The sequence below is a fragment of the Mus pahari genome, chromosome 7 (genome assembly GCF_900095145.1).
Source record: "Mus pahari chromosome 7, PAHARI_EIJ_v1.1, whole genome shotgun sequence".
NCBI classification, from domain to species: Eukaryota; Metazoa; Chordata; class Mammalia; order Rodentia; family Muridae; genus Mus; species Mus pahari.
In genome coordinates this window covers 79,962,123-79,988,641 of record NC_034596.1, presented here as the reverse complement: position 1 = coordinate 79,988,641, position 26,519 = coordinate 79,962,123, and the positions used below count along the sequence as shown (strand labels likewise).

Sequence of the window (26,519 nt, the reverse complement as noted above, 5' to 3'; positions counted from 1 at the left end):
AGAACAGAGCATTCGAATCGGACCCATTCTCGCCCCACTTCTGCCCACCCCTTCACCCTCAGGGCACTCAGCTATTATCTTGACCTTCACTTCTTCAGCCAACCGATGGACAGTGTTTGTGCACTTGCTTTGTGCCAAGTCCCAAGGTCCCAAACTAATCCATCTGGACGTGACTCCTATTGAGACCCTAAGACCTTGACTACTACCTTCTGCCATCTCCTGCGCTGTCATCTCCGCGGGTCTTCTCTTCCTTCATATCCAGCTGGGGGCCTCAATTCTTTGACCCACACACTTCCACATTAGGCTCTCTGCAAACTCTGATAGGAACCCCCCCACACACACACTGCATTTCTGGACACACACTACCATGCACACTGTCATGCCTGCAACCCTCATTTCCTCCTAGATGTTTTGCTGGCTTTCCCACACCCTGCTAAATGAAGCTAATGACTAGATACCCCAACCCTGATTCTAACCGGTCCTCAGACCTTATCTGCACCTCGATTTCCCCTAGGAAACTCCCTCTCTGCCAGCTGGAGCTCCCTGCCCTTCCACTTCCCGCCCTTGTGCTCAGAGCCTGGCTCTGCACTTTTTGGCTCTGTAACGACGGGCGCCCTGGATATTTCTCCGCCTTGGGCCAACTGTGAACAAAAATAATCGGTTAGACACATGAGACCCGCCAATGTAGTTTTGAGGGGCTCCTCTTGCAGCAGGACACATCAGTGTGCACAAAGCATGAAGGGGCACGCCTGGGTGCTTCTTGAGACCATTGCTCTACCCTGACCACAGACCTGGTGTCCAGGTCTCAGAGGATGCTCTAGTATATAACCCTCATCCTAAGGGCCTGGAGATCAGGGTTATGTGTGGCTCCCTCCAGGACCCACGTCCTCTCTCTGCAGGGCTGAACCTCACCGAGAAAATCAAGAAAATCAAAGTCGTCTTCACCCCTACTATCTGCAAGCAGACCTGTGCCCGGGGACGCTGCGCCAACAGCTGTGAGAAGGGCGACACCACCACCTTGTACAGTCAGGGCGGCCATGGCCATGACCCCAAGTCTGGCTTCCGTATCTGTGAGTCCCCTATGCACAGATGGTCTTGGTGTGGTGGTGATGGTAGTACGGGGTGGGGGTGGGGGGCTGACATCTCAGGGACTCCTTGGTATGGAACCTCTTATCCCCTATAGTTCTATCAGAGCAGGGAGTAAATAAAGTCTCACCCTATCTCTGTCCCCAGCTTGGCTGTGTGATTCCAAGCAAGTCACACAACCTCTCTGAGTCCAAGTTGCCTTGATAGAGAAGAACCATGGCTTCTGCATATGTTCTAGGTCCTTGTGGTGGGCTGGAGAGATGCTAGGGGGCTTTCCTGCTCACATTTACACTAGGGCTTCAAAGAAAGTCCCTGCATTTCAAGGGGGCACGGCACCCTCCAAGACCCCCAAATCTGGTGTCCCACTCCTGTTTGCCTGTCACCAGCTGGAGGTCAGCTGCCAATCATCTTGAGTGTTGTTGTAGATTTCTGCCAAATCCCCTGCCTGAATGGGGGCCGCTGCATTGGCCGGGACGAGTGCTGGTGTCCAGCCAACTCCACAGGGAAGTTCTGCCATCTACCTGTCCCGCAGCCAGACAGGGAACCTGCAGGGCGAGGCTCCAGGCACAGAGCCCTGCTGGAAGGGCCCTTGAAGCAATCCACCTTCACGCTGCCTCTCTCTAACCAGCTCGGTGAGTGCCAGCAGCCAGCCTGGGAGGTGTTGGATGGGGCTAGGTCTCCAAGGTCTCCATTTCATACCCTGCATTTATGCCTTCCATTCTGGTGGAGTTCCTCCTCTGTGTGTGTGTGTGTGTGTGTGTGTGTGTGTGTGTGTGTGTGACCTTAACCTGTGTGGGGAAAGACAAACCAGCAAACGGAGCCTCCCCCACCCCATCCCCAGCCTGGGCAATAGAGGTGGAAGAGGTGGGGGGTAGAACTCAGCACACATTTCATTTCTTTGCCTTCTATAAGGCAAACCAAAGATCCAAGCACACAGGATTCTGCAGGAGATGAGCTGGGTCCCATGAGCCCAGAGTGCCTGTGAAGGCTGTGCGGTGGGATGACGCTAAAGTATCCCATGGGTTGCATGTGGCTCCATGACACTCAAGGCTGCACCGGGTCACGGAGGAGGCAGAATCAGGAAGAACTCTGCAGCCTTTGCTGCAGAGCTTTCTGTGAAGAAGGAGTTACCGCTTCTTCTTGCCCTGGGGCTGGGGATGGGGCACTGCTCTGGCTATACATAACAAGCAAAGAAATGGAAGGGGACTTTTGGGGAGGCGCCCAGTCTGGAGCCTGCCTGACCTATGGTGGCGGGCACTCTTCATAAGGCAGAAGTGAGGTTAGGAGCCTGTTTCTCGGCTCTGATCCCAACCCTTCTGCCCAGCCTCTGTGAACCCCTCGCTGGTGAAGGTGCAAATTCATCACCCACCTGAGGCCTCTGTGCAGATTCACCAGGTAGCCCGGGTCCGGGGTGAGCTGGAGCCCGTGCTAGAGGACAACAGTGTGGAGACCAGAGCCTCTCGTCGCCCCCACGGCAGCCTAGGCCACAGCCCCTGGGCCACCAACAGCATACCCGCCCGGGCCGGAGAGACCCCTCGGCCATCACCAGTGCTGTCTGGGCATTATGGACTTCTGGGCCAGTGTTACCTGAGCACGGTGAATGGACAGGTGAGAAAGGGGGTCCCTGCCTCAGCCCTTCAGGAACAGCCATGCTTCCTCAGTCTGTACTGTCCCCCTGGAGAAGCTTCCATATCCCCTATGGAAAAATCAGCAACATAAAAATACCTAGTGGGCTGGGGCTGCCGTTCAGTTGGTAGAGGACTTGCCTTGTATGCAGAAGGCCCCCAGTTTGTTCCCCAGCACCCCGTAAACCAGGCATGGTGGTGTGCACCTGTAATCCCACCACGTAGGAGTCCAAGGCAGGAGGATCAGAAACTCAAGGTAATCCTTGGCTACATAGTGCATTTGAGGCTAGCCTGAGCTACAGAGACCCTAAGAGAGAGAGGGGTTCTGCATGTAGAGAGGCTGGGTCTCCTCCCTGAGCTGGGTGTAGTGCCTGTCAGTGAGTGCCAGTCACACGGAAGGGGGCCATGGAAGCCCCCTAGTAGAAGAGCCATCACTAGTACTTGCAGACTAAGGAAGCCTAGAATTTAACCTCATAAGAATATTAGCTTCCTGTGAGTTGAGCCTTAGTGTTGGCACCCTTGGTGCCAGGACAACAGGTGTCACAGTCATCTCTGGTCTCTTTTCCAGTGTGCTAACCCCCTCGGGGAGCTGACTTCTCAGGAGGACTGCTGTGGCAGTGTGGGGACCTTCTGGGGGGTGACCTCCTGTACTCCCTGCCCATCCAGACCAGGTGAGTACTGGTTTCAAGATGGAGGGCTAGAGGGGGCTCTATCTCCATCCCTCACCACCCAGGGTTCCCAAGGACAGGCAATATTTCCAGATGTACCTCAAGGAGCCTCCCCAACAGCTTGGCCAGTTCAGCCTGTCTGCCCAGCCTCTAGGTCTATGTTCAACCTGATAGTCTGTGTGGGGACCTCCGTTTTGCAGTATATTGTGGGGATTCCAGACTACAATGGACCCCCTCCACACTCTCACATATGTCTGTGTCTAAGCTCCTTCTTCTCCTCCTTTTCCTCCTCCTCCTCCTCCTCCTCCTCCTCCTCCTCCTCTCTGCTACTGAGCTAATGAATGAGAGTGGAGTTCCTGTCCCCAAATGCCCTCAATTTTGAGTTGAGAGCCTCAGTTCCTTGTTCCCTTTGGATGATTGGGTAACACTCAGCACACAGTCAGTCAGTCAGTCAGTCAGTCATCTATCCATTCAGCAGACATTGGCTGGATGTCTCTTGTGTGCCAGGCACTGAGGATTCGGTGAGCAAAAAACCATTCACACTGCTCCCAGAAGCCTTAGTCTGCCATCAGGGAGAGGTGACTAGGTATCTGCATGTGAGTATGGCTTCCCGCCTACCCAGCCTGTCTTTCCCCCCAGGCCTCCCACATTCCTGGGCCTGGACCTGGTGTGCATTCTTGCCTGCCAGCAGTCAGCTCTGTGAGCTGGTTTTGTGGGGGACCTGGAGCAGAGCCCAATGGCAGGAAGGAGGGTCAGAGCTATTCCCAGTGTCAGACACAGCAGTAGAGCTGTGAACTGCATTTTCCACACTAAAATTAAGTGCCGATGGCCTCCCAGTATGGTGTACCTCTATGAAGCAGCGGAGGGTGCCATTCAGCTCGAAGGCTTTAGGGTCCAACCCATGCCAGGATCCAGCCTCTGCTCTGCTCGCCTCCCTCTCTGCCTTGGTCCCCTCTCCTGGGTTGTCTGGCCCCGAAGGATAAGAGTGCCAGCCTCACAGAGTTGCTGTGCCTACATGGTACATGTCAGAGCTGGCCCTCCATACCTACAATTCTCTAACAGCAGATTCAACCAATCTCAGGTAGAAAGTATTTGAAAGACAGAGCCAGAGAGAGGGCTCACCAGGTACAGGCGCCCGCCCCTATACTGACAACTGGAGTTCAATCCCTGGGTCCCACATGGTGGAAGAGCTGACCACACATTGCCCTGTGTCCTCCACATACCCACAGGGACACGTTCACACTCATACACATACACATGCCCCCACACAAAAATAAGTAAAAATGTAATTTAAAAAAAACATATTTGAAGGACAATCCAAGTTCCCAACAAAGCAAACCTCGAATTTGCCTGATGCTGAGCCCACATGGAATGAAGTGCCTACTATGTGCCACGTGCTTTGGTTCCCCTCACCATTCTGGGTTCCTTAGCTGTCTACTGTAGCCAAGCGAGCCTTGTTAACCTTACACCTTGCTTACTGGATAGCTGTGTCTCTACTGAACACACACAAGTCTCTCTTCTTGTCACATTCCTTAAACAGTATATAATGCTAATTTGCTCATAATTTATGTTGCATTAAATATTATAATCAATCTAGAAATGATTTAAACTGCATGAGAGACAATGTAAAGATGAAATGCTACGCCATTTTTTATAAGAGACTTGAGCAGCAGCAAAATTTGGTATCTGTGAGAGTTTGGGAATCGATCTCCCATGGATAGTGAAGGGGAAGGGTAGCTGTGTATTGATGATGATGGTGATGATGATGATGGTGGTGGTGGTGGTGGTGGTGATGTCATCTCCTGAAGAAAGGGGAAAGGGACCAACTGACCTTAGGAAGAAACAAATCAGTTTACTCAGGGATAGTGTGTGTGTGTGTGTGTGTGTGTGTGTGTGTGTGTGTGTGTGTAAGCATGTGTGCGTGTGTGTGTAAGCATGTGTGCATGTGAATGTGCACCACTTTTCTTGTTTTCTCTTAAGCCAGTTCTTGGGACTTCTATACCCCATGTTGGGTTCAGCAAGCCAACACGTATTATCACTGATTGAGACACTTTGGGTGTGAAGGCCCTGAGTGGACCACAGAGAATGAGGCATATGCAGTGCCTCCCTCCTCCAAGCCTGTAGCCTCAGGGGCTGTGGCTGGCTTCAGAAATAAAGAACCTTGGGCAGCATCTGGAGCAGTACCGAGGGTGTGGGACAGACAGTGGGACAGACAGACAGTGGGACAGACAGACAGTGCAGCCAGGCCACTCGCAGGTCCTGGGCCACTCTTACCCAGACTAGGGAATGGGATCCTTCCACGTGACCAGAGCCATCTTCATAAACTTGCAAACTTAGGGTACCCAAGACATCCTTAGATCTGGGGCTTTTCTGCTGCATACAAGGGACAGGTAGGGGGCGCTGGCTGAAGCTGGTGAATCAGGGAGGGCTTCATGGAGGAGGTACCGTAAGGATGATGTATGAAGGATGATTGGGGTAGGGCAGTCAAAGGAGTAGAGAAGGATTTAGCAGTCCAAGGAAATGGCATTTGTGGGTGAGACCAAGAAGAGAGCACTGGTTCCTGGAGAGGGGCATGCAGGGATTCTAAGTCCATCGTATAAGATGGCTCCCGTACAGTATTAGCCCTGCTGGGGACAGCTAACACCTGCTGCTGCTTCTGGTCGCAGTGCTGGCTGCAGTGCTGAGCTGCTCAGGGACCCCTGGCCTAGCAGGATTGTATTAGACAGGAGCAGCAAGTGTTCATCTAAGTGGCAGTTCCAGAGATGTGACCTCTGAGGCTCCTACTTGTTTGAGGCCAGAGCAGTGCCATGATGTTACCTCTGGAGTCCGAGAGACAATGGAGGGGGGAAAGTGGGCCCAGCTGCCAACAACTGTGGCAGACAAACGGGATTCTAGAAGGAGCCTCTCCAGAATCCTGCCTCCATCGCAGCTGAGGGCCAGGCTGCTCTCAGAGCCATCCTTTGGGCAAGTCTGCAAACCCCAGGTATCTTAGGTTTGACTGTGATGCATGACCCTGAGCCCTTGACATGACATGCAGGTTCCCTGATGGGGACAGGGGAAACCTAGGGCTGGGTTCTTGAGGTCAGTTCCTGTTATTCAACTGGACAGTGAAGTTAATGAAGGAGATCTGTCAGATGATGTCAGAGAGAAAGAAAATACAAAGCTGCCTTGGATTGACTGACTGACTGACTGACTGACTGACTGACTGACTGATTGATTGATTGATTATTTATTTATTGAGTGTGTGTGTGTGTGTGTGTGTGTGTGTGTGTGTGTATGTAGGTCAGAGGCTAACTTACAGGAATTGGCTCTCTCCTTCCGCAGTGTGAGCTGCAGAGATTGAACATTGGGTGTGGCAGCAAGCATCTACTTCTGAGCCACCTCTCTGGGCCCCATATTCATCACTTAAATGTCCCATTTACTGGTTGTGGGATTTAAGCAGGAGTTTAGGACTCTCCATGTTCAGGATGCAGAGATGCAGGCTGTGGGGATTTCTGTGTTTACTGAAGGGGTCTCAGTCTGCTCCTCTTAGCAGGAGCCGGTGTGCTCAGTGACCACGGAACCACTTCTGAGGGAAGTCCTCACTTGGAAGGTGGGAATGGGTGAGAAGGCCCACATTCTGTGGTGTGGGCTGTGTGCCAGTCTTATGAGCTTATCCCACAGGTTGACCAAGGACCCTGATCCCCATGGAGCTGGCCATCTCTGAAGAGGCAGGGCCTGGACCTCAGCCACAGTGGGTGTGGGAGGAGCTCTTTGGATGAATTGCATTATGTGTAAATGGAGGTGCTTTGTGTATGTTTTAGAACAGAGCACAGAATGAACCTCTCCATGTGCACACTTAAAACTCGGCTCTTCCATGCCCCCCCACTCTCTGTGGTGGGTGCCCCACCTTGTAGCCTCAGTGCTTGGCACAGCTTAGCAAGCTGGGCACCAGGGTACAGACCCTGGAATGGCAAACGTTCCAGCATACTGAGAAAGAAATAACAAAAGACCAGGGCAACATAAACATTTCAGACACATGAAAATGTAGCTGAGCCCTGGACGGGGAAGGGGCAAGACATGAGGGAACCTTGTTTGTGCTGACATTTTGCCAGGATGTCTAACTCCGTGCCTTACCCCGGGGTTGGCAGGGGTGTTTCTTTAAGTAGGCATGACAAATGAGCTACTGTATGAGCATTGGAGGACAAAAGAAGCTGCTGGATGAGTTTGGGGGCTGCTTGGCAAGAAAAGCAGAACTTCTGGATTCTAGAACGTTCTCAGCCTGAATGACTTTGCTTTTTATTTCTCCTCTGATCAAATGGAACTGTGCCTCCTTGGGCAAAACTTCATCTGCCCCAGCAGAATCAAGTCACAATGGGAGCAAGGGAATGGCCAGCCTGGGGCCCACGTGGCTTCATGGCTTCCCCCAAATCATATTGGTCTTACAAGGTTGTGAGTCTGTTGAATTTAGTCACTAGAATGCCACTGTTTCTAATAGTGAAAGGACCGCCTTGAAGGCTCTGCTCCAATGGCACAGACAATTCTCTTCTCTTCCAGAAGGATTTCAGAGCCCCATTCCTCAAGAAGATGGCTTCAGAAGTCATTCTAGGCCCACTGGGGATCCCCTCCTTCAGACTGAGGGATACAGAATGTCCCCCAGTGACCTCTGGGATTTAGCCCAACCCCTGCCTTTCTGACCCCCTGGGAGTTAGTGAAGGCCCCAGCCCAGAGTCTCTTCGGTGTCCTGCCAGAGTCCGGGAACACACCGCTCTCAAGAGCCACTTTGATTGAGGCCATATTTTTGAGTTTCCATATAAGACAGACATCTGGGCTAACTGGAAAGTTGGCAGCTGCCTCGCCAGGCTTGGCACTCGCTATGTCAACCCCAAGGCCCCTTGGTTGGAACGGGTGGAGCGGGCACTTGGCAACAGACCTGCAGCGGTGGGCTCCAGCTGTTTGCCACGAGACTGTCTTTCCATCTGCCTGGCCTGGGATGAGTTTACCTCAGAACCCAGGCCCCCTCCCTTGTTCTCCAGGGACTGCAGGCTCTGTCCCTCTGTCCTTCAAGAAAGGCAGCATCTCATAAACAGTAATGCCTGCCACTCGCTGAGCTGCCTCGTTACCTGCGTCCTCTTGTTTAGTTCATACAAGCACAAATTGAGGATCTCGAAGCCCCTTTAACAGATGGAGAAACACAGCTCCAAGAAGGCCGAAGAACTTGTCTAAGATTGCAGAGTGAAAGCAAGTGAGGCTAGTGTGTCTGATCCATGGCTGGCCCAGATCTTACCGTTCTGAGGAGACCTGGGCCTACCTGAGACAGACAAACCCAGGCAACTGAACTGGAGGGTCCGAGTTACCTGTATGTGAAGGAGCGTGTGTATCAAAATTGTCAGGCAGGCAGGGAACTCAACATGCAACTCAGGCCTAAGAGTTAACGGAGGCTCAGATAGTTGCCCCATGTAGAGGAAGGTAGGCTGTTTCCAAGGGATCCTAAGGAGAAAGAAAAAACGAAACAAAGAAAATCCCAGATAACAACAAAACAAACAACCCCAAAAGGGTAGATGTTTCCGGAAAGCAGGGCTCAATTCAAAAATGAGAAGAGGGTGCTATTTCCTAAAAGCATTGACTACACCATGCCTGGAGGTCCCACCCTCCTCCCTTAAGAGGTACACCTATCAAGAACAGGTGTTTTGGAGGTGGGGCAATAGCCTTAAGAGGATGAGGGCGCACGTGCATGGTTGAAGATTTTTTATCGGCAAGTCATATAGCAAAGGCCTGTCCCATAAGGAGCACAGGAGGGTGGTAATTCTGTGATGTCAGTCCTGGGGAAAGTTGGGTATGTCAGGGTTCCAGGGGAGGTTGTGGCAGAGGGCCTTAGGGCAAGTCACAGCAGCAATGATATATTGCCTTTGTCCTTGCCACCATTAGCAACTGTTTATTTAGTGCCTTTAGTCAGCCTTGGTATTATAATGGTTCCTAATGATGCTTCCAGTTGTCATGGAAGACCATAATCTTAGTCTAGGACACCAGCCTGATAGGCCTTCTCCTGACTCCTGCTTTTGGCGTTCTGTAATTCACTATGGGTGGGTTTCTGGCGATCCAGGTCAGCCGTCTGCTACCCTGGAGGGCTCTGGCTTGAGGAAGAACTGTACTGGGGTAGGGTTTTCTTATTCTCCAGAACCTGGGTTGAGACAACAGTCCCCTGCCCTAGTGAAATGGGACTTACTGAATTCCTGTCACGCTGCGAAAGGATTGTCTCTGGCTGGGCGGTGTTCTGCAAGCTTCTTCCAAGGGATTTGAAGCCATCTGGGAATTGTGTCCCAGGCTTAGCTAGTTCACTCCCTGCCTTGCAGGGGTGGGCCATGATATGTGGCATCTCCAGCCTACTCCAGGAAGGGTTGGAGCATGGGTGGACTCTGTGGGAGCCAGGGTCTGCGCAGAGCTCTCTCTAACTTGCTATCTGTGGTGACACTGGCCCTCCTGCCTCTCTGAGGAAACAGATGGAGGCTGTCTTTGAGGGAAATGTCCCTTCTCATTGAGAGGTCCCAGGGCACTTGACCAAAGAGAAAGTTCTAGCTGGGCAGTATGACCATTGCTAAAATGTGTGCTCAGTTAGAGCTTGCTGTAATTCCACAGGAAGAGCTCGTCGTCTATGTAGGTTACTTTCCTGTTGCTGTGATAAAACGCTGTGATTAAAAACAACTTGAGGGCTGGAGAGATGGCTCAGCGGGTAAGTGCACTGACTGCTCTTCCGAAGGTCCTGAGTTCAAATCCCAGCAACCACATGGTGGCTCACAACCACCCGTAATGAGATCTGACGCCCTCTTCTGGTGTGTCTGAAGACAGCTACAGGGTACTTACATATAATAAATAAATAAATCTTTTTTTTTTTAAAGCAACTTAAGGGGAAAAGAAGGAGGGAAAAGAAAAGGATAGGAGGGAAGGAGCGAAGAAAAGAAAAACAGGGTGTGGGGGAACGAAGGAAAGGGAAAGAAAAAAGAAAGGACATGACCGGAGAGGAGGGAAAGAAGGGAGAAGAAGAAGGGTGGGGGAGGGAGAGGGAGGGGGGAGGGAAAGGCATGTCAGGGAAGGAAGGGGGCACTAACTCCTTGGATTGGGCCAGTTGTGGGAGGTTCCAGCCAGCATCCATTGTTTCAGCAAAGCAAATCTTCACTGCACCCTATTCCTGCGAACTAAGTTTCTATCTCCACTTCTACGGATGAAGAACTACAGGCTAAAAGAGAATAGGAAATGTGCTCCAAATCAGAGTGAAGCTAGGAACTAGTGCGCCTGGCTGCCCTGGCTGCCCCGGTCGCCCTGGGCTCCCACACCATTTCTACCAGAAGAGTGAAGCTTCACCTCAGCCTACCCACCTGAGGTGTGCAATTCTGGGGCAAGGCTCCAGCCAGCTCAGAAATCCAAGCTTGGTCTCCCATGGCAAATATGAGTCTGTTCTCTGGGGAGGGGTATGCATCAGGGACCCTCCATATGTCCCTGTTGTGGGCACCTTGTCATGACGGCTAAGATAGCCCTGTGGCCAGACATGTCTTCACCGTCTCCTCCCAAGCTCTGCTTGGGGAACCAGGGCCAAACCTGTCTCTGGCAATTAGAAGTTTTTGTTGAGGCCTCCTTGGGAAGGGAGGGTAGCAGAGAGATTGCAGCCTGGGGCTCCTCACAGAGCTTATATTCTGGGAAGGAGATGGGCAAGCACGCTAGTGGTCACATGAAATGCTGAACGCCATAAGCAGGGAAGGCTGGTGCCCTTGGAACATGCAGGAAGGACACCTGCCACCCTCATCCCTGTGAGAGGGACACACAGTTCAGTGGCTGCTGGATTCTCACCCCAGGCCTCGTGGCCATCGGAACATCTGCTCCTCCTCTGGTTCTTCAAGCTCCTCTAGTTCAAGCAATGCTGAACTTGGTCTCACAGAAGTTGGGAAGACTTTGGAAAGGTATGGGAATACCTAGTTGGACGTGGAGGCTGTTGGCCAACACTCGGAGAGCTGCTACCAGAGACAGCAGCTTGGCAGTTATTTATTTTTCTCTAGAAGTTTGCCTCCAGGAAGCACTGCCAAGCTGGTATTTTCTCTTCAACCCAGTGAGAGTCAAGTCTCATTACAGGGCAGGTCCTGCATTGTGGAGGGAGCCTGGGCTTCCATGTGACCGTGGCCAGGTCCTCTCAGCTCTCATGGTTTTGTTCAGATTCCAGTGGCTGGGTCTCCTCTTGTTCTTAGCTCTAGCCAAACACTCTCCCCTGACCCCCAACAGCCCAGAAAGCAAAGATCTGCCTGACTTCTCTTCTGATCCCTCTGGACGTCTAGGAGGTGATGCTGCCCTGGCCTCTGGCATACTGAAACCTGCTAAGAAAGTCCCCTTGTCACCTCTTCCTCTTCTTCTTCCTCCTGCGTTCGACCTTGATTTGTTCCTGCCAGCCTCCTTACCTCCCTGAGCTCTGGAAAATGGGGACTAGAAGCCTTCTTGACGGTCACTGTTGTGAGAAACAGACAGGAAGCGTGACCCGCTGTCTTTACTACCCAAGCCTCACACAAACACTAACTTGGCGTTACTCCTCAGCCCACCGGCAAATACTCTGTAGTATTCTTTTCTCAGTTTCTGCTCTTCCTAACGCCTGCTGCCTGTATCCAATCAGCCAGTGTTCCAAGTTTCTCCAGTGTGGACTCAGTCTCCCTCCCTCCCGCCCTCAGCTCATACCACCAGGCCCCAGGTTCCCAAGCTTCATCTCGGCCCATGGCCTGCGACTCAGACGTCCCTAAGCCTCACCTCCATCCCTGTGGCTCACTCCCAGTGCTTCAGAACCCACACTCAGAACCTCAGACAAGATGGATCATGTCAGTAAAAAATTAGAACTTCAACGTATTTTGTTTGTTTGTTTGTTTTTTAGTAGCAACGGAAACATTAAGTTTTACAAGTGTATGTCCTCACTTGATCTGCCTATATGCCAGATGGTCACATGTCCTGCTTGGCTTGCAAAGTGCCCTGGGATGGGATTTCCAGGCAACTGGCATCTCCATGTGTTTGATTTTGTCATGTTACAATTCCTGTGGTTCCCATTGTTCTGTTTCCTCCACCTGTATGTTGTCTGGCTTTAACTAAATCAGTCCTGACAAAGCAGAAGGGGGGACTCTAGGAAATTCCTGCTAAGAACCTGTGGTCTGGAGAAACTACCAATGACGTAATCATAAGCTATCATGAAAGGCATAACAGCTGCACTTCTTATAATGACTTGTCATCGGCCCATCACCCATGGCCTGACATGCACAGCAAGAGCCAGCTGGCCAAGATGTGAGAGGCAGTTTTGTCTGCTACCATAGATAACAAACCTCGCCCTAAGAGCCTAGAGAGGCAGCTACTAAATAGCAGCTACACACTTAGAGTAACATTTGTAGGCCGGGCATGGAGGCCTAGAGAGGCAGCTACTAAATAGCAGCTACACACTTAGAGTAACATTTGTAGGCCGGGCATGGAGGCGCACACCTGGAATCCCAGCATTTGGGAGACAAAAGCAGATGTGAGATGGAGAGTCTGAGTCTGTCCTACACAGAGAGACCCTCTCCAAAAAAAGAGGGGGGGGGGAGATGAGAGGAGTTGGGAATTTAGATTTAGTTTAGCGCTAGGGCCCTGAGTTCCACCTTCAGCACTGAAAACAAAACGTGTAAACACCAAGACACTCAAACTTGGCTGAGCAACTGAATGAAAGAGCATTACTCCCCACTTCCTCCTCCTCTTTAAGAGAGAGAGGGTCTAGACCAGAGTGACCTTGAACTCACAGCGATCTGTCTCAGTCTCCTTATTAAGATGTGAACCATCTTACCCAGCGAAATTTCATTATTTTTTTAAATTCTTTCTTTTTATTCTTAGTTATACTTCTGTGTGTCCATGTGTTGGTGTGTGCACCTGAGTGACCCAGAGAAGCCAGTAGAGGGCGCTGGATCCCATAGAGCTAGAGTAACTTTTCCCTGCTTCCATCACATGGCTCTGTGGGATTGAGCTCAGGTTGTCAGGTTTGGTGGCCAGCGCGTTGACCCACTGAGCTATCTCATTGACTTTTAGGTACTTCTCAGCTTAAGAATTATGAACTCAATCCTCCCTCCCCCCACCTCAGTTCCGAAGATCAAACCCAAGAGGTGGGCACACTCAATGGACAGCCACTCTAAAAAAAATGTCGATGCTATCTTTTTCTGTTTAGTATCTAGGGGATTTTTGCCTCTGTGACATGAGAAGGATGTTGTGAAATCAAGGCAGGATGTGTGTTAGCATCAAAATACTGATATTATTTTCCTTGTTGGCCAATATGCATTCAGATCCCTCCTGTGGATCTATAATCATTTCCAAATAAAGTTAATAGAATAAATAAAGCATGTTGACCATGCTGTATTGCAAAATGTGAATTAACAGAATGTATAATGCAAATAATATTATAGCTACATATGTGTTATAAACTCGGGTGAAATGACTTTTTATGTCTGTCTGTCTAGGTTTTTTTGAGACAGGGTTTCTCTGTGTAGCCCTGGCTGTCCAGGAACTCACTCTGTAGACCAGGCTGGCCTCACAGAGATCCGCCTGCCTCTGCCTTCTAAGTGCTGGGCTTAAAGGCATGAGCCACCACTGCCTGGTGAGAAAAGACTTCTTTAGTATTTCCAAAAATGATGTTATGTGAGAAAAGGGTTTTGTACTCTGTCTCAGGCTGGCCTTGAACTGGAGCTAGTCCTGCTACCTCAGCCTCCTGGGTGCTGGAATTATGAGTATGAAGCATCACTTCAGCTTCTAAAAATGTTTTCTTTGTTTTACACTCTAAAAAATATTTATTTATTTATTTATTTATTTATTTATTTATTTATTTGGTGTATTTGAGTGCACTGTCACTCTCTTCAGAGGCACCAGAAGAGGGCATCAGATCCCATTACAGATGGTTGTGATCCACTATGTGGTTGCTGGAAATTGATCTCAGGACTCCTGGAAGAGCAGTCACTGCTCTTACCACTGAGCCATCTCTTCAACCCTAAAAATTATTTTCTAATTGAAACACACACACACACACACACACACACACACAATGTACAGCATGATATTTTGAAATGAGAATACATTGTACCATAGTTAATCTAATTAACTTGTTTGGGCTGAAGAGATGATTCAGTTGGTAAATTGCTTCTTGCCCAAGCATGAAGACCTGAGTTCGGACCCATAGTTCGTAAAAGAGCGCTCGTAAGCCCAGCACGGTGCAAGAGAAAACAGGCAGACCCCCAGAGCTCACTGCCAGTCAGCCTAGCTGTACTGTGAGCTCCAGGTTTCGTGAGACACTCTGTCTCCTAGAGTAAAGTGGAGAGCAGTCAAAGATGGCGTTCAACACTGCCTTCTGCCCTATGCTGCTCCTATGCGGGCACACACCCCCGGTATCATACCCACATGGGCGTATACATATCCCACATACACATATGACAGACACAAAATATGTGTATTGCTTTGCATGTTAATTGACTCAATTATTTTCGTGTTTATTCGGAGGAAGGGTGAGTATTCTTAAAATCTCTTCTTAGTGATTTTCAAGTGTATGATGTATTATTGGTTATCGTTGCTATGTTGGATAGTAGATCCCTTGAACTTATTCCTCCTTGTCTTAGTCAGGGTGTCATTGCTGTGAAGAGACACCATGACCAAGGCAACTCTTATAAAGGCAAACATTTAATTGGGGCTGGCTTACAGTTTCAGAGGTTCAGTTCATTATCATCATGATGAGAAACATGGCAGTGGGCAAGCAGACATGGTGCTGGAGGGGCCAAGAGTTCTGTATCTCGATCCAAAGGCAGCCAGGAGGAGGCTCTCTTCTGCACTGGGTGGGACCTAAGCACTAAGAGACCTCAAAGCCCGCCTACACAATGACACACTTCCTCCAACAAGGCCACACCCACTAACAGTGCCACTTCCTGTGGGCTAAGCATATTCAAACCACCACAGTCCTTTTTGAAATTCATACCTTTAATTCTTTTCATTTGTTTGTTTGTCTTGTATGAGTACATACTCAACTAAGATGTACATGTGTGGTGTGTACGAGCCACAGCATGTCCGTGTGGAGGTCAGAGGACAACTTGTGGGAGTTGGTTCTCTCTTCCCACCATGTGCCTTCCAGGTCTTGAACTCAGGCTGTCTGGCTTGGAGGCAAGTGCTTTTACCTGCTGAGCCATCTTGCTGGCCCTGAAGTTCACACCCTTTGACTACCGACTCCCAAACTTCTGCCGACTCCACCAAGGCTCCCAGTAACTGACATTTCACTCTTTGCTTCAGTAGGTTTGTCTTTTCAGATTCCACACAGATGTGAGATAAGGCTGTACTTGCATTTCTGTGTCTGGTTTATTCCCTCAATATTGTCATTTAAAAGCAAGCAAGCAAGGTTGGCCGGAAGGATCTTGGTGAAAGCCAGGTGGAAGAGCTCCCCAGGGAAATGTTTTGAGCAACCCAGAGCTACTTGGCACATGGGACAACCAGACTGTGACCACTTGGTACATAAGCTCAAAGGCCTACCCATGAGATCTGTCTGTATCTTCATTCCTCAGCTTTCCCAGTGATTGAAAATGGCCAGCTGGAGTGTCCCCAAGGATACAAGAGACTGAACCTCAGCCACTGCCAAGGTAAGGATGACCCAGAACCAGGGTCAAGCTGGGTGGAGCAGGGTAGGAAGGCGTAGTTATGCCGGCTAATATTGGGAAAACACCCACCCCAGAAGGCAGGAACAGGTCTCTCACTGCCTGGGAGGCCTCTATTTTACAGTGGGAGGGGTTGGCCCTAGGGATCTTAGAACATCAGGATTTACTTGATGCTGAGAGATCCCGGGGCGGGGCGGGGCGGGGNGGGGCGAGGCGAGGGCGGGGCTCACTCACCCTTACTCACTTCCATTTGAATCCCTACACATTCTCTCACCTCTCAGGCTGGTCGCCCAGGAACAGGAGGGCTTCCCACCAAAGTAGAGCTGAGATCACCATGAGGTGGTGGGAGCCTCTTTAGGCTCCTCCCAACAGAGCACGGTTAGGTGGCTGGGTCTCCTTTTCACCTGTCTCAGTGCTAGCCAGGGACAAAGAAGCAAGGATAGGTGGGCCATGAAGCCTAATCCTGCCCCCGTCTTGACAGCCTCGCTGGCAGATCTGTGGGCCAGCTGAGGCGGGGGTGGCCTGCATTAGAGCCCACAGAGGGGCCAGGCCTTGGGACAGAGAGAGGGACTGAGCGGTGACTTTGTTGATTTTGGAGCTATAATGGACTCTGACCTTCTATTGGTAAGTGGCCCTAGAGTCGGCAGGGTCTGACCTTCTATTGGTAAGTGGCCCTAGAGTCGGCAGGGACTTAGGGCCACTTACCTTCAAAAGACTTCAACAACTGGGTGGAGAGCTGTCTGTAGTACTGTAAATAAAACTGAGTTGAAGATGACAATATTGTTCCAAATGTCCCTGAGGTCCCTTTCAGAAGTTTTCTCTCAGAGAGAGGAAACTGGCTGTTTGCCTCTGGGGTACCCAGCCACAGAAGGGATTTTTGGCTCAAGGATAAGAAAGGGTGATTGCTCCATGCCTACGTGCCTGTTGGTGACTCTGCCTAAGCCAGCTTCAAACTCCCTTGGGTACAGTTGACCCAGCGTCTTAGTGGGTATGAGGAGAACTCTATGCCTTTCATTCTTAGACGTTCAGCAAGTCCCCTGCCTACCATCCACAGAGCTCCTGGGAAGGTTCCCAAGCTCAAGAGTGCTCTGGCCCCTGCTTCTTCACCCACATGCGCCATCTCCCTCTCTCTGAAGTGGTAGAGAACAAGAGGGTAGGTCCAGGGTGTGATTGTATACACAAGTTGTGTGCTATAGCCAACCTGTGCTTGTTGCTAAGTACATAGTTATGCTCATGAACCAGTCTAGGACCCGGGAGAATAGACACCTAGTCAATAAATACAACCAGAGAAGGTTTTTATTGGGTGGCATGGGATCCCCTGGTAGAACCCAATCCAGGCTGGAAGGATCAAGGAAGGCTTCCAGGAAGAGGAGTACTAGGCCAGTGAACATCAATCATCCAGTGGAAGCAGGTGCAGACCTCCCAGGCAGAAGGATAAGCTGGCTGGAACATCCGAGAGTCGTGGGGCAGGCGGCCTGTAGCACATAGGAGATGACAATGTCTCATGAGACCCACCTGCTCGTCCATAGGCTCTGGGAGGGTCTTGGGTACCATGTCATGCTCTGGGTTTGCCTAGAGCATCTGGAGCGCAGGGAGGCAAGTCAGGCTTGCGTTTAGATGCCTGGCCACAGTTTGAAGGATGTGTGGGTCAGCCTCCCTCCCAACTGTCAGCGGCCTCTCTTGGTGCCCATCTTTTCGGGCCTTATCTTGTGGTAACTTCCTCAAAGCCTAAGAACGAGCAGGTGGTTCTGACGGCACTGGGGTACCTAAACTACACCCTGCTCTGGAAGCATGTGCTCTTCCCAAGTGCTTCACATCAGCGTTGACGAAGCCATCACGGTCACCAACAGAGGCGCTGTCACCAAGATGCCTTCCACTTGGAGCCCAGAGTATGAGGGTTTGAGCTCCCATTTGCAGTATAAGTATAAGGGCACCAGGAGGAAGCCACTGTCCTTCTTATGTGAGGATGAACAGGAGTCTCTGCTGGTCTTGGGAGGTCACGCAGCCCAGCCCGCTTGTGCCTTCCTAACCTCCTGCTGAGCCTACCCTTCCTCCCAGCCTTTCAGCGCTGTCTCCCCAGCCCCCTGCACCCCGCTCCCTTGCAGATTCACCCCTCAGAACTGCTCAGGAACTCTTGAAGAGAGCTAGCTTAGAAGGGAACTAAGTGCCTGTCTGCTCCAAACCAGACAATGTGGTTAGTCTGATTCCCATGCCGCTGGCCAGAGTCACCGAGAGCAGAGTTACTCTGGGCAACTTACTGCTGGAGCTTTTCTTCATCTATAAACTGAGGGCATAAGAAGCAGATAAAAGCCAAGTGTGGGGGAACACGCCTTTAATCCCAGCACTCAGGAGGCAGAGGCAGGTGGATTTCTGAGTTCGAGGCCAGCCTGGTCTACAGAGTGAGTTCCAGGACAGCCAGGGCTACACAGAGAAACCCTGTCTCGAAAAACCAAAAAAAAAAAAAAGTAGATAAAACTACCTATCAGGTCAAATGGGGTGTCATATTCAAATACCCAAAGACTATCAAGCATACAGTAGGCAGTCCATAAAGGTTAGCTTTCCAACCAAGACAGCTACTATGTGCCAGGTAGTGGAATGGTGTGCAATTTTTCTATTTAATAATTCTGTTGGCACTGTTGAGTGGCTATTGAACTTGTATAGCTCTGTCCCAACCATCCGGGCTCAGTTGAATGGGCATTCATTCATTCATTCATTCATTCCTCCATGCCCTGCAGATATCAATGAGTGCCTGACCCTGGGCCTCTGCAAGGACTCAGAGTGTGTGAACACCAGGGGCAGCTACCTGTGCACCTGCAGGCCTGGCCTCATGCTGGATCCGTCAAGGAGCCGCTGTGTCTGTGAGTGATGGTGGGGTTGGGGCAAGAGACACCCTCCAGGGGCACAGTCCAGACAGAGAGACGAATGTCCCTAGACCTCATGGTATCATGCCCAGAGCTAGTGTCTGCTTTTGGCTTGGAGTTGGACCATACATGGTGCAAAACTGATCCGTGTGTCCTGTTGGGACTGGAGGTTACAGTCCCACTTTCGACTCCTGGATTCTCTTCTAGAACTTTTTTGTGATTCACGTTTTCACATTTTTGTTTTGTTTTTCTCTCTGATCATTTCTGTCCTGTCTGCTGTCTCACTGTCTGTGAAGCTGTGTGTTGCTACTTTGAAGTGTTCGGGTGAGCCGTAGCTGCTGATGAATCTACTACCCAAGTTTAGCAACCAGGTCCCATGGCTGCTAAGTGATTTTTTTCTTTTTAATTATGTGTATGGATGTTTTGCTTGCATGTATGTCTGTGCACTGTGTGCCTGGTGCCCACAGAGGCCGGAAGAGGGCACTGGATGCCCTGAAACTGGAGTTATGGATGTCAGCTGCCATGTCGGTGCTGGGATTCAGACCCTGATCCTCTGGAAGAGCAGTCAGTGCTCTTAACAACTAAGCCATCTTTCCAGTCCCTAGGTGATATTTTTATGGAGCACTCATTTGCCTATGGGAGAGAGGTATTACTGCCCCATCCCCATGCCTTTCCATTACTCCGTGGTTCTTTTTGTATGTTTCTCCATGACCATGCATGCACACATATCAGGAGTTGTGACCTTGCATAATGAATTACATTGTGTACATTCCTTGTAAACCCTGGCTGTTCTGTTTCCAGTGACCTCTGTGGTTTCCAGCTGAGAGAGGCCCAGGCTGCAAGGCCATTCCTCACACCCCAGACAATAGAGCTGACACCACAGCCCATGTGGGGCTTTTCTTAGCAAAGAAGGTCTGACCAGAACAGAACAAAACCAGTCCCGAAAGACCTCTGGAACAAGGTCACCTCTGGCTCACAGAGCACTCTGGCTGGCCACAGAGTGCCTGCTACTGGGGTCTGGGAAGGCCATAGGAGGAACCAGACTATGCTGCCACCCAGAGGTAGTGGCCTGAAGAAAGGTCTGGACCTGACATCTCTAGGGATAGGAGACAGTGAGAACCCAGAGCGTAAGGGAATAGGGGGACATGCAGGTTTGTTTGTGGTGGCAATGATATGTAACCAAGGCCCCAAGGTCCTTATAGTCTTTCCTTCCCCAGGCCACTTAAGGTTCATTTATTGGGCTGGCCATAGTGGTGCACGCCTTTAACCCCAGCACTCTGGAAACTGGGACCAGCCTGGTCTGGAGTAATTTCAAGGGCAGACAAAGCTGCATAGCAAACCTTGACTTGAAAATACAGAACAAGTTTCCTTATCAGTGAGTTTGCTTAACATCTGACGTGAAAGCGCCTGGAAGACTCTCTGATAAAGGAATATGGAGAGGAGCAGGGGACTGCCTTTATTGTCTCTCCCTCCCCAGGGCTCCTCCCTCCCCTTCCTCCAGGGATCCGTTCTCCTGCAGATGGAGAAGGCAAACCGATGACTTCATGCCTACTAGCATAGTAATGAAGTCTCAGGCTGGTCCAGCTCCCTGATATTCCATCCTGGGATTCAAAGGCATAGAGCCTGTCCCCACAGTAGTCCAAGGGAAGTGCCCATTGAAGGCACAGACTGCCCCTGAGGATACAGGGCTCAGGGACTGATGGATGTGCATCTATATATGTGTCTGTGTGTGTCTGTATATGTGTCTGTATGTCTATGTGTCTATATATGTGTCTGTGTGTCTATGTGTAGTGCTAGCAATGAAATCCAGGACTTTAGGCATGCTGGGAAAGGACTCTACCCATCCAGTCCCAGATTTGGTACCCAGCTGCTTAATTAAGTGAGCCATCCATGCATCAATTCAACTTGAATTATTAAGCAGCTACACATACCATACCCATGGATGACCTCAAGTGACAAAGAGGACCCAACAAGGTCCCTGTCCTCAAAGCTCTGTGGCAATCCTCTGGTTCTTTTTTTTTTTTTTTTTTTTTTTTTTTTTTTTTTTTTTTTTTTTCGAGACAGGGTTTCTCTGTCTAGCTCTGGCTGTCCTGGAACTCGCTTTGTAGACCAGGCTGGCCTCGAACTCAGAAATCCACCTGCCTCAAGGCTCTGGTTCTTACCTCTTCCTGTTTTCCCTGGGAGGCTTTCTGTGGATCTCAGAGCACGATGCTCATCCTGTAGTACCCAGGACTGATGTCTTTACTAAACACTATGAAGGCAGCGGGTGGTTACAAACAACTACATTCCTGGGCCTTGCTCTCACACTTCCTACATGAACCTAGCGCACCTCGTCGGGCAGATGCCATGGGGAGATGTGAGAATTTCCCCTGCGGCCATGCCTGCTCAAGTTCGTGTGAGCACCTGAGCTTCTGGGCTGAGACACGAGCCAGGCTAGTCCCCGTGCCTGTGGTTGACCACACGTCTGTCCACGGCCTTCTGTACTTCTTTCCTACTTGCTCATTCCCACATGCCCTGTCTGTTGCAGCGGACAAGGCTGTCTCCATGCAGCAGGGACTATGCTACCGGTCCCTGGGGTCTGGCACCTGCACCCTGCCTTTGGTACATCGGATCACCAAGCAGATATGCTGCTGTAGCCGTGTGGGCAAAGCCTGGGGCAGCACGTGTGAACAGTGCCCCCTGCCTGGCACAGGTAACCCTACCCTGAGAGCCCAGCCCTGGCCATCAGCATACTGCCTCAAAGTCAGTGACCACTTCCCCAGCCTGGGCAGGCCCCTTCAAGCGGGAACGCTCAGTCTATCTTCTGGATTCCAGACCCGGGACGCTCTCTGCAGCCACCATGTCTTGTCCCCTTGAGGGAAGGAAGGGAGTCCTGGTTTCTTACAGGAATGGCATGGCTCAGTTAATCTCCTATTGTTGTTGTTTTTGTATTTTAGAAGCCTTCAGGGAGATCTGCCCTGCTGGCCACGGTTACACCTACTCCAGCTCAGACATCCGCCTGTCTATGAGGAAAGCCGAGGAGGAGGAACTGGCTAGCCCCTTAAGGGAGCAGACAGCACAGAGCACTGCACCCCCACCTGGGCAAGCAGGGAGGCAACCACTCCGGGCAGCCACCGCCACCTGGATTGAGGCTGAGACCCTCCCTGACAAAGGTCTCTGAGCTGGGGGAGACACCTAAGGTTCCTCCTTTTCTTACCAGGTCCTCGCCCTGGGCCTTAGGTTCAGAAGAGTAACTCCAACTCCGTTGCCTGAGGCTCAGGATGTGTGGGCTAGAAAGAGCTTGTATTTGAGGTCTCTGATCAGTGTTCCAGAAAACAACGGGGTCATGCCCGGGTCACCCAGGACAGGAGATCAGGAAGGGGGTAGAACCAAGAAAACTAGGAGAGTGCCGAGAATCTGGGACTCAGCAGCCATGAGTGTGGGACACGAGCCAGGCCAGAGGCAACTCATTCCTTTCCTAGAACTTCTCCCTTAGTCCACGGCCCAGGGCAGAGAGGATGATGGCTAACCCACGTGATCGGGGACACAGGAGGGAGGAGGTCTGTTATGGGTCTGATGGGGATGGTGGGTGGGGGATGGGGACTCCTGTCATTGGACACCTGGAAGGAATGCAGGAGACGTCCTTTCTCCAACTGAGAGGTGAGCCGGGCTACCCATAAGGCTCTCCAGCCTTGGGTTTCTAGGATGGTCAGTCCCAGAAGGGAGTTGACAGGCTGAAGCAGGTCAAAAGAGTTGTACTCTGGGTCTTACTCATCTTGCTGGAGACATAGGGAGGGGGACAGACTGTGAAGCAGTCCCACGTGGAGGGCAAAGGCCGCTGCCTCCCCTCCTGGAGCTCATCTTGTCTTCTTTTCTCAGGTGACTCTCGGGCTGTTCAGGTGAGTGAGCCTTCCTGCCAGGGGAGTTGGATTAGGGTAGCTGGAGAACGGCATAGACTCCAGGCATAGTCTCATGAGAACAGAAGAGGAGAAGGATGGACCCGATATCAGATGAGATCACAGAGTAGAACCAAGGACCCGTTTGACTGCATAGTTAGTCCTGGCTGTCACTCAAACCTGAGCGCTGTGCATGAAAGCTAGAGCTGGTCCTGAGCCTGGCTTGTTGTCTGAGCTTGTTTAACATAGACCCTCTGGGAGGAGCTCATGGGAAAGCAGAACCATAGCTGTGAGGATCTCAAACCATTTCACAGAGGAAAAGGCATCTGGGCCTCTTCCCTGGTCCCAGAATGCCCATGGGCATCCAAGCCTGAGCATCTCCGAGCCCCTCCAGAAGACTGAATCTGCTTTCTCCTTCTCCAGCCTGCTGGTCCCCCGCTCATCTCCTGCTAAGCTGTCTCCGTGCACGGCTTCTCCAGCAGCCTTGCTTTCCTGCTTAAGAATTATGTGCTGAAACCAAGTGTGGGACCTCACACCTTTAAACCCAGTACTTGGGAGGCAGAGGCAGGCAGATCTCTGAGTAGAGGCCATCCCAGGACAGCCAGGGCTACGTGGAGAAACCCCCGTCTCAGAAACAAAACAAAACAAAAAGCAAGCAAGCAAACAAATGAAGGGACCCAGTACTGTCCCAGATCCAAGCTTCTGCTAGGCGTCTTCACAGTCCCTGCAATGTCCCGGTGCCTTTCTGTCCTCTGGCATTCCTCTTTGCTTCCTGTGCCCCATCTGTCTCTATCCATCGCTGTGGTGAGCAGCACCAAGCATAGCTATGACTCTTGGCTTCGACACACTGGCTTTGTGGCCCAGGGTGATCTGGTTAGTCTGTTACTCCATCTGTAACGTGAGGACCGTATCCCTGATACGTGCTAATGTTCTGCTGTGCGGCCAACACTGAGCTGATTCAGGACTCACTTTTAACTGCTGTAACTGATGAGGAAGTGTCGCTGATCAGTTAAGATTGGGGATAGAAAATGCCTAGAGACATACACACCAGCAGCAAAAACTCACTCGCTGAGAGAGTTGAACAGGAAGGAGATGGGGTAAGTGAGGAAGAAATACACCCTAGGAGTTAACAGATGAGCCCCCCCAAATAACCTTCATTTCTGCGCAGATCACAACCAGTGCTCCCCACCTACCTGCCCGGGTACCAGGTGAGTTCCTCCTCCTAGAAGCTCCCAAGGGGAAGAAATAGAGGAGACATTAGTTTAATCCTGGAATGGCTACCCATAAACTGACCCATGGGGTGCAAATCAGAAGTGGTGTGGTGATATGACGTGTGAGCGCTCTTTCCGGGAACCCTGATTCCCTGAAGGGTTGCGAGGTTAGTAAAAGATCCCACAATGCTTTGCAAACATTTCCCTATTGACCAAACTCTTTCTTAATCTCCTGATGCCACTCAGGCCACTGAGCACATAAATCAGGGCAAAGAGGAGGTGCTAGCTGAAGTCCCAGCTTGGCAGGGCTTCGGGGCTCTTTCCTCCAGGGGCCTTATCCTACCTCCTGACCCTGAGCTGACCTCTCGGGAGAGCTGAGCTCAGAGTCAGGGGTGCTGATCTTTCCCTGCTGCTGTGATGTGAACATGATACCTGCTGCCTCCCACAGCAACTGGGTACTGTGTTTGCAGCAACATTTTGTAAGCTGCAAGATGCATTGCAAATGAAAGCAAGGGAGTATTCAATTAGGCACCAGGAGATGGGGGGTGAAGCAACTCTGCCTCCAGCCAGCATAACATAGCCATTTCTACGCCCCTCGACTTCTTCTACTATGAGGGAAGGAGAGCAGCTATGTCAAAAGAGAGGGTAGGTGGTGGGAGCCCTAGGTGAGACTTTTGGTTCTGGGAGTCTGACCATCAGCGAACATTGGGGGGCCACTGCCAGCCAATGGACTCTGCTTCCTCCCCTCTGTTCTCTCCAGGGGATGCCACTGGAAGACCAGCATCCTTGCCTGAACAGGGCATCCCAGAGAGTCCAGCAGAAGAGCATGTGATTCCCTCCAGTGATGTCTCGGTGACACACAGCCCCCCAGGTAGCTGCAGCAGCTCTTTGTCCCCAATTCCGGGAGAGGTGATTGCCCAGAACCAAAGTCCAGGGCAGACCTGGGAGTGGAATTTCCTTCTTGCTTCTTCAACCAGATAAATAGTTGCCAGCGACTCTGCCCTAGCTGTGGTTCTAGCTTGCTCTCACAGAGGGCACTGAGCTGACCTAGTAAAGACAAGGGCCCTGCCTGGGCACTAATGCCCCTTTGGGGGATGGCCCTACTCAGAGGACTCCAGGGAAGCCATGGGTCTTTCTAGAGCATCTTAGGGAGACGGGGGACTTCTTGAAGAATAGGAAGTTCATAGAGTAGGAGGTGAGGTGACAGGGGGCTGATTCATTGAGGACCCTGGCAGTGCTTCACCTGCCCATGGGGAAGGGGCAGAGGTATATTGCACAAGGTTGTTTAAGTGTCCAGAGCTGGTATCTGACTCCCTCTAGTCAGCCATAGTGATGAGGGGCGGCGGTGTGGGGGAGATCCCTGGCAAACCCACCTGGCTATGGAATGTGCCTGCCACAAAGGCTCATTGTTTGAGGCAGGAGAAGCAAGGCTACCATTGTACAGTATTGTCTCCATTGCTCTCTGTCCATGTGTGTGCCCTCTCGCCTGCCCCCTCTAGGGGTTAGCTGTGCTCTTAGCTAGAGGGTCACCTTGAGTAGGACTCCAGGATGACTAGAGCTCTTTGGCTTTCCTCCAGTGAGAGGAGAAAGCCTGCAGCCTGCTGCAGGTGGGGTGGGGGCGTGGCTTGCCCCCCCCCCCCAGAGTTCTCCCCTGACCTTGCCCAGGATGCAAAGTCCTCTGAGACTCCAGGGAGCATCCCCTTCCAAGGGGGCAGGAAGGGCTGAGTACATGGGGCTCAGCTAGGGAGTGCCGAGAGTGACAGCTGAAATATTCCTGGGGGGGGGGGGCACAGAGCCACCAGCATCAGCTTCGGTCTTTTGTCTGACCCAGAATCCGCCCTGCCATCTTCCAACCTCACTGAGTGGACACTTGGAACTGGCTGGAGCCTGCTAGTACAAACTTGAAATCAGGCTAGGGAGAAGGTGACCTTGTGCACAGGCTACTGTGGGCGTCCTGTTCAGCGCAGATTAGCAATGCTGTAAAGCCCCTCTGTGTACCAACCCGGGCTACTTCTGACCTACTCTGTAGACGCTTTTGGATTCTCTCAGAGTGGTGGGGCAGGGAAGGGAGCCCTAGGTAGGTGCCCAAAGAATAACACAACAGGGTGGAAACAGATGGAAGCAGAGTTCCCTTATTAGTTTATTGGTTCATTCATTCATTCATTCATTCATTTCTTTCATTCACTTATCATAAGTGTTAAGTACTTCCTTAATATAGAGGAACAAGACAGATGAGCTAGCGTCTTCAATCTGTGTAACCTAGTCACTAGATCTGTCTGCCAGTCTATGGGAAGATGGGCAAGAGTTTCCAGAGTGGGCAGCACTGGTTCTTTGGGTAAGAGCTGTGCCCACATTTAGGTTGAAGGGGAGGGTAAGGAGGTCATTCGTAGGGAATATGTGTTACTAAAGCCATCAGGTCTTTGTCTGGAAGATGTATTCAAATGGGCTCAGAGACCAGGCACAGGTCCCACCAGTCTTGTTTGTTTGTTTGTTTGTTTGTTTTTTGAGACGGGGTTTCTCTGTGTAGCCCTGGCTGTCCTGGAACTCACTTT

The 26,519-nt window shown here is 51.1% G+C and overlaps 1 protein-coding gene across 1 annotated transcript in view; it reads left to right on the top strand.

The window, feature by feature from the left end:
- Ltbp2 (latent transforming growth factor beta binding protein 2) overlaps positions 1-26,519 on the top strand; it is a 92,783-nt gene that overhangs the window by 44,261 nt on the left and 22,003 nt on the right. The window contains exons 5-15 of the mRNA XM_029541020.1: positions 900-1,070; positions 1,512-1,718; positions 2,411-2,694; positions 3,280-3,382; positions 15,931-16,005; positions 18,756-18,878; positions 21,409-21,573; positions 21,818-22,033; positions 22,740-22,759; positions 23,925-23,964; positions 24,728-24,838. Coding sequence (XP_029396880.1) covers positions 900-1,070; positions 1,512-1,718; positions 2,411-2,694; positions 3,280-3,382; positions 15,931-16,005; positions 18,756-18,878; positions 21,409-21,573; positions 21,818-22,033; positions 22,740-22,759; positions 23,925-23,964; positions 24,728-24,838 — 1,515 coding nt within the window. The remainder of the gene's footprint in view (positions 1-899; positions 1,071-1,511; positions 1,719-2,410; positions 2,695-3,279; positions 3,383-15,930; positions 16,006-18,755; positions 18,879-21,408; positions 21,574-21,817; positions 22,034-22,739; positions 22,760-23,924; positions 23,965-24,727; positions 24,839-26,519) is intronic.